The sequence below is a fragment of the Anomaloglossus baeobatrachus genome, chromosome 1 (genome assembly GCF_048569485.1).
Source record: "Anomaloglossus baeobatrachus isolate aAnoBae1 chromosome 1, aAnoBae1.hap1, whole genome shotgun sequence".
Taxonomy (NCBI): Eukaryota; Metazoa; Chordata; class Amphibia; order Anura; family Aromobatidae; genus Anomaloglossus; species Anomaloglossus baeobatrachus.
In genome coordinates this window covers 900,571,872-900,587,018 of record NC_134353.1, presented here as the reverse complement: position 1 = coordinate 900,587,018, position 15,147 = coordinate 900,571,872, and the positions used below count along the sequence as shown (strand labels likewise).

Below are 15,147 nucleotides of genomic sequence, written 5' to 3'. Positions count from 1 at the left end.
CGGCATGTGGCTCCAGCCTCCGTACCCGCAATGGGTACCTCAACCTTAACAACACCGCCGACTTAGTGGGGTGAGAAGGGAACATGCCGGGGACCCCAATGGGGACCTCTTTTCTTCCATCCGACATAACTATGTATGAGAATGCATGAGTGGATGTGTGCCTCCTTCCACACAAAGCATAAAACTGAGGAGCCCGTGATCCACGGGAGGGTGTATAGGCAGAGGGGAGGGGTTACACTTTTTTAAAAGTGTAATACTTTGTGTGGCCTCCGGAGGCAGAAGCTATACACCCAATTGTCTGGGTCTCCCAATGGAGCGACAAAGAAATGAGAAATAATGAATAACAAGTGACCGTGATGTTGGAGCAGTTACTGTAACACAAGACTATCTCCTACAATATATATGTGGTTAATGCTGCCGTCGTTTACCTGTTCGTCAATCTTCCTCTGCAGCTGCACCACTTTGTTCTCCATGCCCACGCTCAGCTTCTTAAAGTGTTCTGCCGTCCTGGCCTCGATCTTCAGCTGTTTGAGCTCCCGTCGGGCCATCATCCTGCGGAAATAGCACTGGATAACGACGGCAGCGCTGCGGAACTTGAGGAAATTCTTTCGGGCGATCCATCTTCTCAGATACTTCTGAACGATTTTTGCTTTGTACTGAAGCATGTGCTGCAAAATAATACAAAAAAAGAAAAAATATGAATGAAAAAGGTATGATGTAGAGGAAGAGACCCCGATTCCAGCGATGTGTCACTTACTGGGCTGCTTGCTGTAGTTTTGATAAAATCACTGTTTTCCTGTGCAGCAGATATGGCCAGTTCTCTGAATTCTGGGCTTTGCATAGCCCCACCACTGATTGACAGCTTTCTGCCTATGCACAGTGTACACAAAAATCTGCCAATCATGGATGGGGATGGAGATATACAGAGTTCATGTATATGGAGGACTACCTGGAAGCACAATTACTAGTCCTCTACTACTTGAACTACTACTACTACTGTATACTAGTTCTACATGAACTTTATCTCCTGCTGATAAAACAATGCATTTATAAAAACTACAGCAATCAGCCAAGTAAGTGACAGACTAGGTAGCAAGAATTTATTGACAGATTCCCTTTATTTGTATCCCGTAGACAATTTTTATCACATATACAGTCATTTTCTAATTGTTGTAAGAAAAAAAAAAAAAGTACATCCCTCTAAAATTTAACTAATTAAATCCTAAACTCATCCTCTTCCAGTTTCTGGAAACAAGTAGGATAATTAACCGATTGTCACCTATTCAGATCTCGGGCTGTGAGGGCTTAGGCTGCAGATACATCATCTTTCCGTCCCAGAAAAAAAGTCATAATAGGAAAGATGATCAGCAACATTTGGTGGAGGATGCGGGGGCAGCAGTGTAAAGCGTTTGCAAATATTGATTGAGTAGGGAAAGAACACGGTACCTCCCGATAAAGTCTTCTATCAAACATGCCTCGTGTGAAGGACTGGATAGTGATAGCTGCTTTTCGGATTCTCTGATACACCCTATACACACGGATCATGCGGTACTGTTTCTGGAGGCAGATGGCGGCTTTAGTTCTGCGGAGATAGTCGGCCAACCTAAAATAAAAAAAAAATGTTGTTAACAGTGTGTGGCTGAAAATGTCCTAGAGACTATATTGTAGACATAAAATACGAACACCATGGAATCAGTTTCTGGCATAATATCATAGGGCACGTTTTTTTGCTGAATTTCTTTCATGAATTTTCCATATGCGTGAAAAAAAAAACTGCCGCATTTTACAATAGCAGCAACGTAAGTAAGATTTCTAAAAATCTTATTCACACTGTGCAGTTTTTTTTCTTTTTTCTTATCGGGGAGGTGGTAGCGTTAAAGCTATAGGGGGCCTTGTTCTAGTGTCACTGCGTTGAGAAACACGTGATGGTGTCTCAGCGGTGTTGGATGTTGATCTCCCTGAGGTCAACCCTCCTTACCTATGTAGTCTACTAGGCATTGCTCCCACTAGCCAGTTTCCTACTCCACACAGCTGTCTGTGGATAGATACCATGTTTTGGTATAGGCGGTTTCCTTGACTGGAGACTGCCCTTCCCGTGGTTGTTCCTTTCCGGTAAAAGACTTGGCTAGTTTTCTGCCAGCGTTGAGAAACATGTGATGGTGTCTCCGCGGCTTTCTTGTTCTGCGTATTTTCCCAGGGGGCCTTGTTCTAGTGTCACTGCGTTGAGAAACACGTGATGGTGCTCCGCGGTGCTGGATGTTGATCTCCCTGAGGTCAACCATCCTTACCTATGTAGTCTTCTACTAGGCATTGCTACTGCTAGCCAGTTTCCTACTCCACACTGATGAGTGGCAAATACCCCGAAACAGCTGTCTGTGGATAGATACAATGTTTTAGTATAGGCGGTTTCCTTAACTGGAGACTGCCCTTCCCGTAGTTGTTCCTTCCTTTAATTTGCATTTTATTGCATGAAATAAATATCTGATCACCGACCAACCAGCAAGAATTCTGGCTGTCACAGACCTACTACTTTTTTTTTTTTTTAAGAAGCTCCTACTCTGCACTCATTACCTGTCTGAACATGTAATATGTATAACAGACACCTGTCCACACAATCCAATTACACTCCAACCTCTAGACCATGGCCAAGACCAAAGAGCTGTTTAAGGACACCAGGATTAAAATTGTTGATCTGCACAAGGCTGGGATGGGCTACAGTACAATAGGCAAGCAGCTTGGTGAGAAGGCAAAAACTGTTGGCGCAATTATTAGAAAATGGAAGAAACCCAAGTTGACTGTCCATCTGACTCGGTCTGGGGCTCAATGCAAAATGTTACCTTGTGATGTAAGTATAATTCTTAAAAAGGTCAAGAATCAGCTCAGAACCACACGGGAGGACCTTGTCAATGACATGGAGAGAGCTGGGACCAGAGTCTGAAACATTACCGTTAGTAATACCCTACGTCGTCATGGATTAAGATTCTGCAGGGTGTGAAAGGTTGCCCTACTCACACCAGTACATGTCCAGGCCTGTTTGAAGTTCGCCAATGACCGTCTGGATGATCCAGAGGAGGAATGGGAGGGGATCATGTGGTCAGAGGAGACCAAAATAAAAAACTTTTTGGTATCAACTCCCCTAGCCATGTTTAGAGGGAGAAGAAGGATGAGTACAATCTCTAGAACACCATCCCAACTGTGAAGCATGGGGGTGGAAACATCATACTTTGGGAGTTTTTCGGCAAAGGGGACAGGATGACTGTCCAGTATTGAAGGGAAGACAGATGGGGGTCATGTATCGCAAGATTTTCGCCAACAACCTCCTACCCTCGGTAAGCAAAATGGAGACAAGTCGTGGCTGGGTCTTCCAGCATGACAATGACTGGAAACACACAGCCAGGGGAAGCTTAGGAGCGGCTCCTTAATGAGTATTTAAAGGTCCTGGAGTGGCCTACCCCGTCTCCAGACCTGAGCCCAATAGAAAAATCTTTGGAGGAGCTGAAACTCAATGTTGTTCAGTGACAGCCCCCGAAACCTGAAAGATATGGAGAAGATCTGTATGGAGGAGTCACCAAAATCCCTGCTGCAGTGTGTGCAAACCTGGTCAAGATCCACCGGAAACAGCTGACCTCTGCAACTGCAAACAAAGGTTTCTACCAAAATTTGTTTTGTATCAAATACTTGTTTCATGCAATAAAATGAAAATTAATTACCATATATAAAAATCATACAGTGGGATTTTCTGTCTGTCACAGTTGACTTTAGCTAGGATAAAAATGACAGACCTCTCCATTCTTTGTAGATGGGAAAACTTGCAAAATCAAATACTAATTTTCTCTAATGTATCTACAGCTGGTATAGCCTGGGCATTTTCTGTATATAATTATATATAATATGGACCATGCTGGTATAACCTGGACATTTTCTGTATATAATTATATATAATATGGACCATGCTGGTATAGCCTGGGCATATTCTTGTATATAATTACTGGATATACGTACAGCCTGTATAACGCCACACCTCTGGATAAGCTGGGAAGGGTGACCCTTCTCATACCTGCGGGCGAGATGTCCCCGTGTGTATCTCTGGATGGTGATGGCGGCAGCCCTCATCCTCCTGTATTTCAGTCTCTGTAACCAGCCCCGTACGGTCTTCTGGATCATAATGGTGGCAGCTCGGAACTTATCCGCACGCAGTTTTTCCAGGTAAGCCACTTGACCGGCACGGAAAAAGATCTTAGTGCGTCCAAATTGGAACTTGTCTGGATCCTGAAAAAAAAATCACAATACATTGTTCAGCAACCATTCAAGGGGCCGATTGTTATGATCCGGAACCATGGAAGACCACCATAAAATATTGGTAAAAGGTGACAAGAGCATTGGCAACTAATCTGGCCGCCATCCCCTTACTAACCATCAACACTAGAAGTAGCCGAGGGGTGAACTAACATCCTATGCACCGCGAACCCAGCCGGAGAACTAACTATCCTAAAGGTAGGAAAGATGAATAACTCTCTGCCTCAGAAAATAGATAAAGAATAGCAAGCCCCCCAGATTCAAAGACTGCGGTGATATAGGAAAACACAATACACAGATAGATGATAGGATTAGCAAAAGGTGAGGCCCTACTGACTAAATAGGACAAGACAGGATAGGAAAGGGACTGATGGTGACCAGAGAAAAACCCTACAAAAATCCAAAAACCTGATAGTACAAAAAGCCCTCAGATCACTAGATCTGAACTCCATCCTATACCTGGCACTCGTCATACCAATGAACAGAAAGCAGGAACCATTACAAATTCAAGAAGCAACAAACACATGAACTTATAGGAGCAATACTCCAAACATAGCTGCAGGGAGCTTCCCAGCTAAGCAACTGAGAGGGAAGATCCCTGCATGCAAATAAACTGACAATAACCACAGTAAATGACAAACTCAGATAAGAGCAAAAAGAACCAAAACAACAAATAAAGAGCCAAGAACTTATCTAGGGTAGATGTGGTCTGGAGCAGGATGGAGCAGGATGAAGCAGGCTGGTGAACAAAGAACAACTGACATCCGGCATAGCCTGCTAGCAGACCAGGGTTTAAATAGGCAGAGAGTTAGCAATGGAAACGCCCATTGCTCAACACATCTGGTCTCTGTCCAAACCATTCTTGGCCACAAGAGGGAGCCTCCCAGCAGCCAAAGCATAAATGACATTCAGAACAGCCGATACTACAAATGAGGGAGGGAGAGCCTTAAATTTGACACTGGGCCTGTGCATATAAAAGTGTATATTGGTGGTAGAATCATCATTGTTATACTCTGCTCACATCTCGTCAGACAGTATCCAATGGACGCAACGTGCCCAGAATATGCCAAAAGAGTGCCCTACTACCAACTTGTACCTCCAAAAAGCAAGCTATGGACAAAGTCTTTGTACATCTAGCTTTTATGATTTTAAGGTTGCAATGACTAAAGGATTTCTCCATTGCACTGCTGGAGACTAGATAGGCAGGAATGCACAAAAGCAGAGGGGAAATTATATACACACCCCGTGCTGTGTAATGTGTAGTGCTGCACCCTCATGGTTGGTGGGAAGCTGTATCCTTTCATTAAGACTGTAGGTGTCTATGGCCTCACGCTTTAAAAGTACACATCGTGCTACACTCTCTATAACAAGCCATGCAACAGTAATGTCTCCAACATGGCAGCACTAGCACAGTATTGTATCCATTATTATCAGTAACTAAATTAGTTGGACAATGCTGGTTCCACACACTAGACAAGTAGCATACATTTTGTGGGTGCAAAGATAATTATCGAGTGACTGTTAGATCGCTTGCTCCTTATCAAATCAGTCACCTTTATAAGATTCTCCAGCAGGTTTCTACAGGTGATTTTCTTGTCCGTTTGGGAAAGATCCTTCTTACTCATCAATACACGGTATCTAATGAAGAAGTCATGGTAGGTCCACCTAAAAGGGAAACAGCACAATACGATTCTCATTCCATAAGAACAAACCATCATTAAGAAAGACAAATTCTGGATGTTTAAGCCGCACTTCTAGTAACGGCCCCATATCGAACACTTTCGGCCATGGTTTTTACTAAACTCCATCTCTATTGTTGTCCAATTTGAGGAATTGTCCAAGCAAAATTTGAACTGTTGCTGTACAGACGATTTCACGATACCATATGGGTTGTATAATTTCTGAGCATAGTAGCGATTTAGTTGATTATTGCCTACCACACCAGTACTATACAATAGTGTGATAGAACCTTTTCCCCATCCTTCCAAGCCAGAAGACCATAGTAGGGGTCAGGAATGGCCTTCATCGAGGATTAGGGACAACCGATCATGCTCCGGATTGTGGAACTAGGAGCTCAGTCGCGGTTCTCCTCCTTGAGGAGAAGAGTCAGGTAAAAGCAGAACCCGATCATCACACACTTTTCCCCATTAATTAGGAGTGAACCCAAGAGGCAATCACACACTGCGGCATCTCTGCGATACACCGGGCAAAAGCAAAGAACTAATAGACCTTCTAAGGTGGCACTTGGGGAAAGCAAGAAAAAACGGAGTATTCTGTACACCTTCACACTGAATACATTTCTCTCGTTCTTCATTTGCTTCTTAAAAGAAAAGTCAATCAACTTACTAAATGATCATATTCTACTATGATATATATATGATATATAATAGATGATTATACATATTCTACCATTAAGTTATTTATGTAGCTGTTTACTTTGCAAAAATGTTACAAATCTTTCAGAGCTCCTAGATTTATTACTATTTCTCTCCCTCTCTTCTCTCGGTGTTAGAAATATTGGCAGGTAAAGGATTGTACAAAGATATCTGCAGTGTAGATAGGAATGAAAACATGGATAGTCTCAGAAAGGGCAGATAAACAGGTTGTAGATTAGAAAGTATTTCAAGGGGAAACAAGTGCAGGAAAGAAGCTGTGCTAATATGTGAGCTAATTAGGACATCAGAACTCCAGATAAACACAGACCTCACATCCAGTCTATATTACTGTGAGACACACAGACCTAACATCCAGCCTATATTACTGGGAGAGATACACAGACCTAACATCCAGCCTATATTACTGGAGACACACACACCTCACATCCAGCCTATATTACTGGGAGAGACACACACACCTCACATCCAGCCTATATTACTGGGAGAGACACAGAGCTCACATCCAGCCTATATTACTGGGAGAGACACACACCTCACATCCAGTCTATATTACTGGAGACACACACACCTCACATCCAGTCTATATTACTGGGAGGGACACAAAGCTCACATCCAGCCTATATTACTGGGAGGGACACACAGACCTCACATCCAGTCTATATTACTGGAGACACACACACCTCACATCCAGCCTATATTACTGGGAGAGACACACAGACCTCACATCCAGTCTATATTACTGGAGACACACACACCTCACATCCAGCCTATATTACTGGGAGAGACACACACACCTCACATCCAGCCTATATTACTGGGAGAGACACAGAGCTCACATCCAGCCTATATTACTGGGAGAGACACACACCTCACATCCAGTCTATATTACTGGAGACACACACACCTCACATCCAGTCTATATTACTGGGAGGGACACAAAGCTCACATCCAGCCTATATTACTGGGAGGGACACACAGACCTCACATCCAGCCTATATTACTGGGAGAGACACACACCTCCCATCCAGCCTATATTACTGGGAGAGACACACACCCACCTTACATCCAGGCTATATTACTGGGAGTTTAAACCAATACATCCCACACCACTATAACCTCATTAAAAAGTTTCTTTATTGATGGCAATTTAAAAACATAAACACAGACAATATTAAAACAAAAGTAAACCATTGAAGACTGAGGGAGCAGACACCACACCATAAATAACATTCATTATATCATAGGGACTGATTACATATAAAGGGTCATAGAATGACAAGCTAAAGACCCAAAATTGATCATAGATCACCAAACTTTATTACTAAGGACACACTGCAGTGGGAGGTAACCAAAAAATGGAAAATATAACCCATATACAGAATTACCCACTGCAATGCTCAGTTCAAAAGTCCCATATTAGTTCACAGATCACCAAGCCTTATTACTAAGGACACAATGCAGTGGGAGGTAACCAAAAAATGGAAAAAATAACCCATATACAGAATCGTCCACTGCAATGCTCAGTTCAAATGTCCCATATCAGACCTGCTGCCATAATCAAGTGTAGCACTGCTCCCCCGCCAGCCACTCCAACGCGCGTTTCACACCGCTTCCTCAGGGAGTGATGTGGAGGTAGGTGGGGAGCACTTATATATAAGACCGGCACATGTGTAAATAATTAGACCTCTCATACCTTCCTATATGGCGCCGCCATGTAAACACCCCGGCCGGAAACCAAAGAAGACGTCACCGTCAGTCGCGTCACCGCGCATGCGCCATAGGCATGCGATGACGCGAGCGAGGGAGACGCGTCCCCTAGCAACCGCCAGGACGCGAACCAGAGGCGCACAGCACGAGTATATCACATGTCTCGCCTGGTCACATGATCGCACTAGAAATCCGTCCTGGCTGAAAACACAGAGGCGCGCCACCCCGACCCACGCCACCCACACACTAAGTATGTGGTAACGTGAACGGGGAGACGCACCTCCTAGCAGACCCCAGGATGTGCTGGAAGACATGAATCAACGGACCATTATGATCAAGGGGAACATTCATAACCATACAACATCATAACCCATTCACATACTCAAACCATAACATCCATAACATAAGAGCATCCAAAAATTAAAATATGGTCTGTTGATTCATGTCTTCCAGCACATCCTGGGGTCTGCTAGGAGGTGCGTCTCCCCGTTCACGTTACCACATACTTAATGTGTGTGGGTGGCGTGGGTCGGGGTGGCGCGCCTCTGTGTTTTCGGCCAGGACGGATTTCTAGTGCGATCATGTGACCAGGCGAGACATGTGATATACTCGTGCTGTGCGCCTCTGGTTCGCGTCCTGGCGGTTGCTAGGGGACGCGTCTCCCTCGCTCGCGTCATCGCATGCCTATGGCGCATGCGCGGTGACGAGACTGACGGTGACGTCTTCTTTGGTTTCCGGCCGGGGCGTTTACATGGCGGCGCCATATAGGAAGGTACGAGAGGTCTAATTATTTACACATGTGCCGGTCTTATATATAAGTGCTCCCCACCTACCTCCACATCACTCCCTGAGGAAGCGGTGTGAAACGCGCGTTGGAGTGGCTGGCGGGGGAGCAGTGCTACACTTGATTATGGCAGCAGGTCTGATATGGGACATTTGAACTGAGCATTGCAGTGGACGATTCTGTATATGGGTTATTTTTTCCATTTTTTGGTTACCTCCCACTGCATTGTGTCCTTAGTAATAAGGTTTGGTGATCTGTGAACTATTATGGGACTTTTGAACTGAGCATTGCAGTGGGTAATTCTGTATATGGGTTATATTTTCCATTTTTTGGTTACCTCCCACTGCAGTGTGTCCTTAGTAATAAAGTTTGGTGATCTATGATCAATTTTGGGTCTTTAGCTTGTCATTCTATGACCCTTTATATGTAATCAGTCCCTATGATATAATGAATGTTATTTATGGTGTGGTGTCTGCTCCCTCAGCCTTCAATGGTTTACTTTTGTTTAAATATAGTCTGTGTTTATGTTTTTAAATTGCCATCAATAAAGAAACTTTTTAATGAGGTTATAGTGGTTTGGGATATTTTGGTTTAAACTGATTGTTGGTATATCCCATTTAGTATTAATTTTTGGTGACTTATGGTCAAATCTTCTAATTTTGGGTTTCTATATTACTGGGAGATACATAGAGCTCACATCCAGCCTATATTACTGGGAGGAACACACAGAGCTCACATCCAGCCTATATTACCGGGAGAGACACACAGACCTCACATCCAGCCTATATTACCGGGAGAGACACAGAGCTCACATCCAGCCTATATTACTGGGAGACACACAGACCTCACATCCAGCCTATATTACTGGGAGACACACAGAGCTCACATCCAGCCTATATTACTGGGAGAGACACACAGACCTCACATCCAGCCTATATTGCTGGGAGAGACACACAGACCTCACATCCAGCCTATATTACTGGGAGGGACACACAGACCTCACATCCAGCCTATATTACTGGGAGGGACACACAGACCTCACATCCAGCCTATATTACTGGGAGAGATACACAGACCTCACATCCAGCCTATATTACTGGGAGAGACACACAGAGCTCACATCCAGCCTATATTACTGGGAGACACACACAGACCTCACATCCAGCCTATATTACTGGGAGAGACACACAGACCTCACATCCAGCCTATATGACTGGGAGAGACACACAGAACTCACATCCAGCCTATATTACTGGGAGAGACACACAGAACTCACATCCAGCCTATATTACAGGGAAGGACACACAGATCTCACATCCTGCCTATATTACTGGGAGGGACACACAGACCTCACATCCAGCCTATATTACTGGGAGAGACACACAGAGCTCACATCCAGCCTATATTACCGGGAGAGACACACAGACCTCACATCCAGCCTATATTACCGGGAGAGACACAGAGCTCACATCCAGCCTATATTACTGGGAGACACACAGACCTCACATCCAGCCTATATTACTGGGAGACACACAGAGCTCACATCCAGCCTATATTACTGGGAGAGACACACAGACCTCACATCCAGCCTATATTACTGGGAGAGACACACAGACCTCACATCCAGCCTATATTACTGGGAGGGACACACAGACCTCACATCCAGCCTATATTACTGGGAGGGACACACAGATCTCACATCCAGCCTATATTACTGGGAGGGACACACAGACCTCACATCCAGCCTATATTACTGGGAGAGACACACAGACCTCACATCCAGCCTATATTACTGGGAGACACACACAGACCTCACATCCAGCCTATATTACTGGGAGAGACACACAGACCTCACATCCAGCCTATATGACTGGGAGAGACACACAGAACTCACATCCAGCCTATATTACTGGGAGAGACACACAGAACTCACATCCAGCCTATATTACAGGGAAGGACACACAGATCTCACATCCTGCCTATATTACTGGGAGGGACACACAGACCTCACATCCAGCCTATATTACTGGGAGAGATACACAGAACTCACATCCAGCCTATATTACTGGAGACACACACACCTCACATCCAGCCTATATTACTGGTAGAGACACACAGAGCTCACATCCAGCCTATATTACTGTGAGGGACACACAGAGCTCACATCCAGTCTATATTACTGGGAGAGACACACAGACCTCACATCCAGCCTAAACTACTGGGAGGGACACACAGAGCTCACATCCAGCCTATATTACTGGAGACACACACACCTCACATCCAGCCTATATTACTGGGAGGGACACAGAGCTCACATCCAGCCTATATTACTGGAGACACACACACACCTCACATCCAGCCTATATTACTGGGAGGGACACAGAGCTCACATCCAGCCTATATTACTGGAAACACATACACCTCCCATCCAGCCTATATTACTGGAGACACACACACCTCACATGCAGCCTGTATTACTGGGAGAGACACAGAGCTCACATCCAGCCTATATTACTGAGAGAGACACACAGAGCTCATATCCAGCCTATATTACTGGGAGATACACACAGAGCTCAAATCCAGCCTTGCAATATCTCTGAGAATATTATTGATGGACACCCTGTGCACTACAAGGCAGCATAGTGACAGGTAAAGTAGTCTGAGGATCCTAAAAAGCAGCCTCCCATCTCTCAGTTTCCTGGACTACTCTATCACATTAGAATAATGGGACTTTGATCTGAATTTTTCACTTTTGCGTGCAGGTTTTGTATTATTCTTGGATTATTATGGGTAATCTATGACTGTCTTGGCTTTATCAATCTGATAATTTTACGGTCAAACATAAAACACAATAAAACTTAGTAAATGAACAGAAGTTTTGGGCCATTTGAAACCGAACTACTCATTCTCATTTTGTCTTGGAAGAGCAAAATATTGGGAGCAGCTGCAAAGTCTGGAACGGAGCGCTCGTTTATGATATTCTTCTGTCCGAACCAACAAAACTAAAAATTTCATGCAGTTATAAAGTTTTGGAGAGTTCAGAAATGTCTGGGATCTTTATGTGAGGAATTAAAGGGATACCCGCTGGCCGGCTGATTGCTACAATGCGGTAACTGCGCAGCATAAAGACGATGCAGAACATGGGAAATAAGATGGAAGAGGGGGAAAATGCGATGTAACAACAATGTAAATGTAAAAGGGTATTTCAGCCTAGAAAAGATGATAAATGATAGATCGGTGGGAGGGTGACAACTGGGATTCTCCTCAACCATAAACGGGAACCCCAGTCCTTTTCACCTCCTTAGCCGCATCTGGTTAAGAGCAATGCTTTGCAGTTTTTATCGAGGCTGTGAACAGTGGATAGAAAATTAATGTAAATGCTCTGGTCACAGTGCCGTAGACATTGGTTGGAAAGCTGATGTAAGTGCTCTGGTCACAGTGCCATAGACATTGGTTGGAAAGTTGATGTAAATGCTCTGGTCACAGTGCCGTAGACATTGGTTGGAAAGCTGATGTAAGTGCTCTGGTCACAGTGCCATAGACATTGGTTGGAAAGTTGATGTAAGTGCTCTGGTCACAGTGCCGTAGACATTGGTTGGAAAGTTGATGTAAGTGCTCTGGTCACAGTGCCGTAGACATTGGTTGGAAAGCTGATGTAAATGCTCTGGTCAAATTCTGCCAAGGCTAAGCAATAGCAAATGTAGTAGTCCCAGGTGATTAACCGGTTGGTATACACCAGCACAGCCACAGCTCCAATCCGAAGGAGAATTTCACAGATCCATTCATAGGAGGTCCCATTGCTTGGATTACTACCGATTCATTAGTTATCATAAGTTATCACCTATCCTTTGTACATGTGTTAACTTTTTAATTTTGGGAATAACGCATGACAAGTCAAAAGTTTTGATCAGGGGGAAGACAAGATGCGGAGTCCCCAACTGATCACAAAGGTGCAGAAGCCCTTTTTGTTTCTAAGTGGCTCAGCTTGGTTATCCTTTGACAAAAAAGATTCGTCTATGGATTCGTAGGATGTCTCACGAGTAGAACCAATTATGATGGATTAAAAAAAGTGGAGCGCATAAAGGCTACCAAGCACTACAGAACTGTACTAACCAACAGGATGAAATAATGGCCCTTCGAGATAGGAGACGGACGGGCCATACCTGGACAGGTGGACCATGACTGATCAGAAAGGCTTTGTTTCTAAGTGGCTCAACTTTGTTCTCCTTGGACAGAGATGCATAGTGTCTACAGATTCGTAGGATGACTCGTGAGTAAAAAAACAATTTTGATGGATCAAAAAAAAAAGTGGAGCACATATTGGCTACCAAGTTCCACAGAATTGTACTGACCAACAGGATGAAATGATGGCCCCTTAAGAGAGCAGACGGATGGCCGGGCCACATACCTGGATGGGTAGACCCCGTCTGATTACAAGGGCGCAGAAGCACTCTTTGTTTCTAAGTGTCTCAGCTTGTTTCTCCTTGGACAGAGGAGCAAGGTGTCTACAGATTCGTAGGATAACTCATGAGAAAAACCAATTCTGATGGATCAAAAAAAGTGCAGCATATATTGGCTACCAAGCACTACTGAAGTGTACTAACGAACAGGATGAAATGATGGCCCCTCAAGAACAAAGACGGACGAACAGGTCACATAGCTGAACAGGTAGACCCCGACTGATCACAAAAGTGGAAGCACTCTGTTTCTAAGTGGCTCAGCTTGGTTCTCCTCGGACAGAGGAGAAAGGCGTCTACAGATTCATAGGATGACTCATGAGTAAAACCAATTTTGATGGATCAAAAAAAGTGGAGCACATATTGGCTACCAAGCTCTACATACCAGGATGGGTTGACCCCGACTGATCACAAAGGTGCAGAAGCACTCATTGGTTCTAAGTAGCTCAGCTTGGTTCTCCTTGGACAGAGGAGAAAGGCGTCTACAGATATCTAGGATAACTCATGAGAAAAAACAATTCTGATGGATCAAAAAAAGTGGAGCACATATTGGCTACCAAGCACTGCCGAAGTGTACTAACCAACAGGATGAAATGATGGCCCTCAAGAAAGGAGACGGATAGACAGGTCACATACCGGACAGGTAGACCCCAACTGATCACAAAAGTGGAAGCACTCTGTTTCTATGTGGCTCAGCTTGGTTCTCCTCAGACAAAGGAGAAAGGGGTCTACAGATTCATAGGATGACTAATGAATAAAACCATTTTTGGTGGATGAAAATAAGTGGAGCACATATTGGCTACCAAGCACTACCGAACTCTACTGACCAACAGGATGTAATGATGGCCCCTCAAGAGAGGAGATGGACGGAGGTGGTCACATACCTGGAGGGGTACCCGGCGGCGCTGATTCTGATGGTCTCCAGGACACCACATGCTCTCAGTTGCTGCACGGCTCTTTTTGGATCGAAGCTGTAAAACAATGAATGGTGGATACATAAAGAACAAGCAAAGCTTTCTGCACTTTGTGCCAATCATGTATCTGCCAGTCACTCAACGCAGATGTCAGTTATTACACACATTAAATCAGCCTCATGTTTGGCGAGAAAAGGAAAACATTGATTTTCTACGAAGCAAATTAATTATTGTTTTACATAATTTGTGCAATGGAATCAAAGCAAACGCCTCAGCGCCGGCTGTCAATCATCTGCCCATGTGTTATGTACTAAAGCACCATATTGTAATTGGGAATAATGGCAGAACGGCACGAAGGGGACGGAGACCCCAATTCTAAATGTAAGAAGGTTAAAAAGAAAATTAAGTTTAACAAATCACGGAATACAAAATGAAGATTAAATAAGATACATTTTCTACACCTGAAGTAGCCACAATACAGAAGCACTCTGTATATCAAGAGTATACACCCTATGTAATCAGTGATGCTCTCACTTCTGAGACCCGCACCAATCGTGAGAAAAAAAATACCACAGCTATAACTGCTATAATAC

General features: G+C 44.2%; 1 protein-coding gene across 2 annotated transcripts in view; it reads right to left on the bottom strand.

Annotated features, from left to right (window-relative positions):
- The window catches only part of MYO5B (myosin VB), a 327,189-nt gene that overhangs the window by 66,335 nt on the left and 245,707 nt on the right, over positions 1-15,147 (bottom strand). For both annotated transcript variants that reach the window (XM_075327185.1, XM_075327192.1), the window contains exons 17-21: positions 14,525-14,611; positions 5,850-5,961; positions 4,058-4,269; positions 1,447-1,603; positions 429-668 (exon numbers count right to left, since the gene is read on the bottom strand). In XM_075327185.1, the coding sequence (XP_075183300.1) occupies positions 429-668; positions 1,447-1,603; positions 4,058-4,269; positions 5,850-5,961; positions 14,525-14,611 (808 nt within the window). The remainder of the gene's footprint in view (positions 1-428; positions 669-1,446; positions 1,604-4,057; positions 4,270-5,849; positions 5,962-14,524; positions 14,612-15,147) is intronic.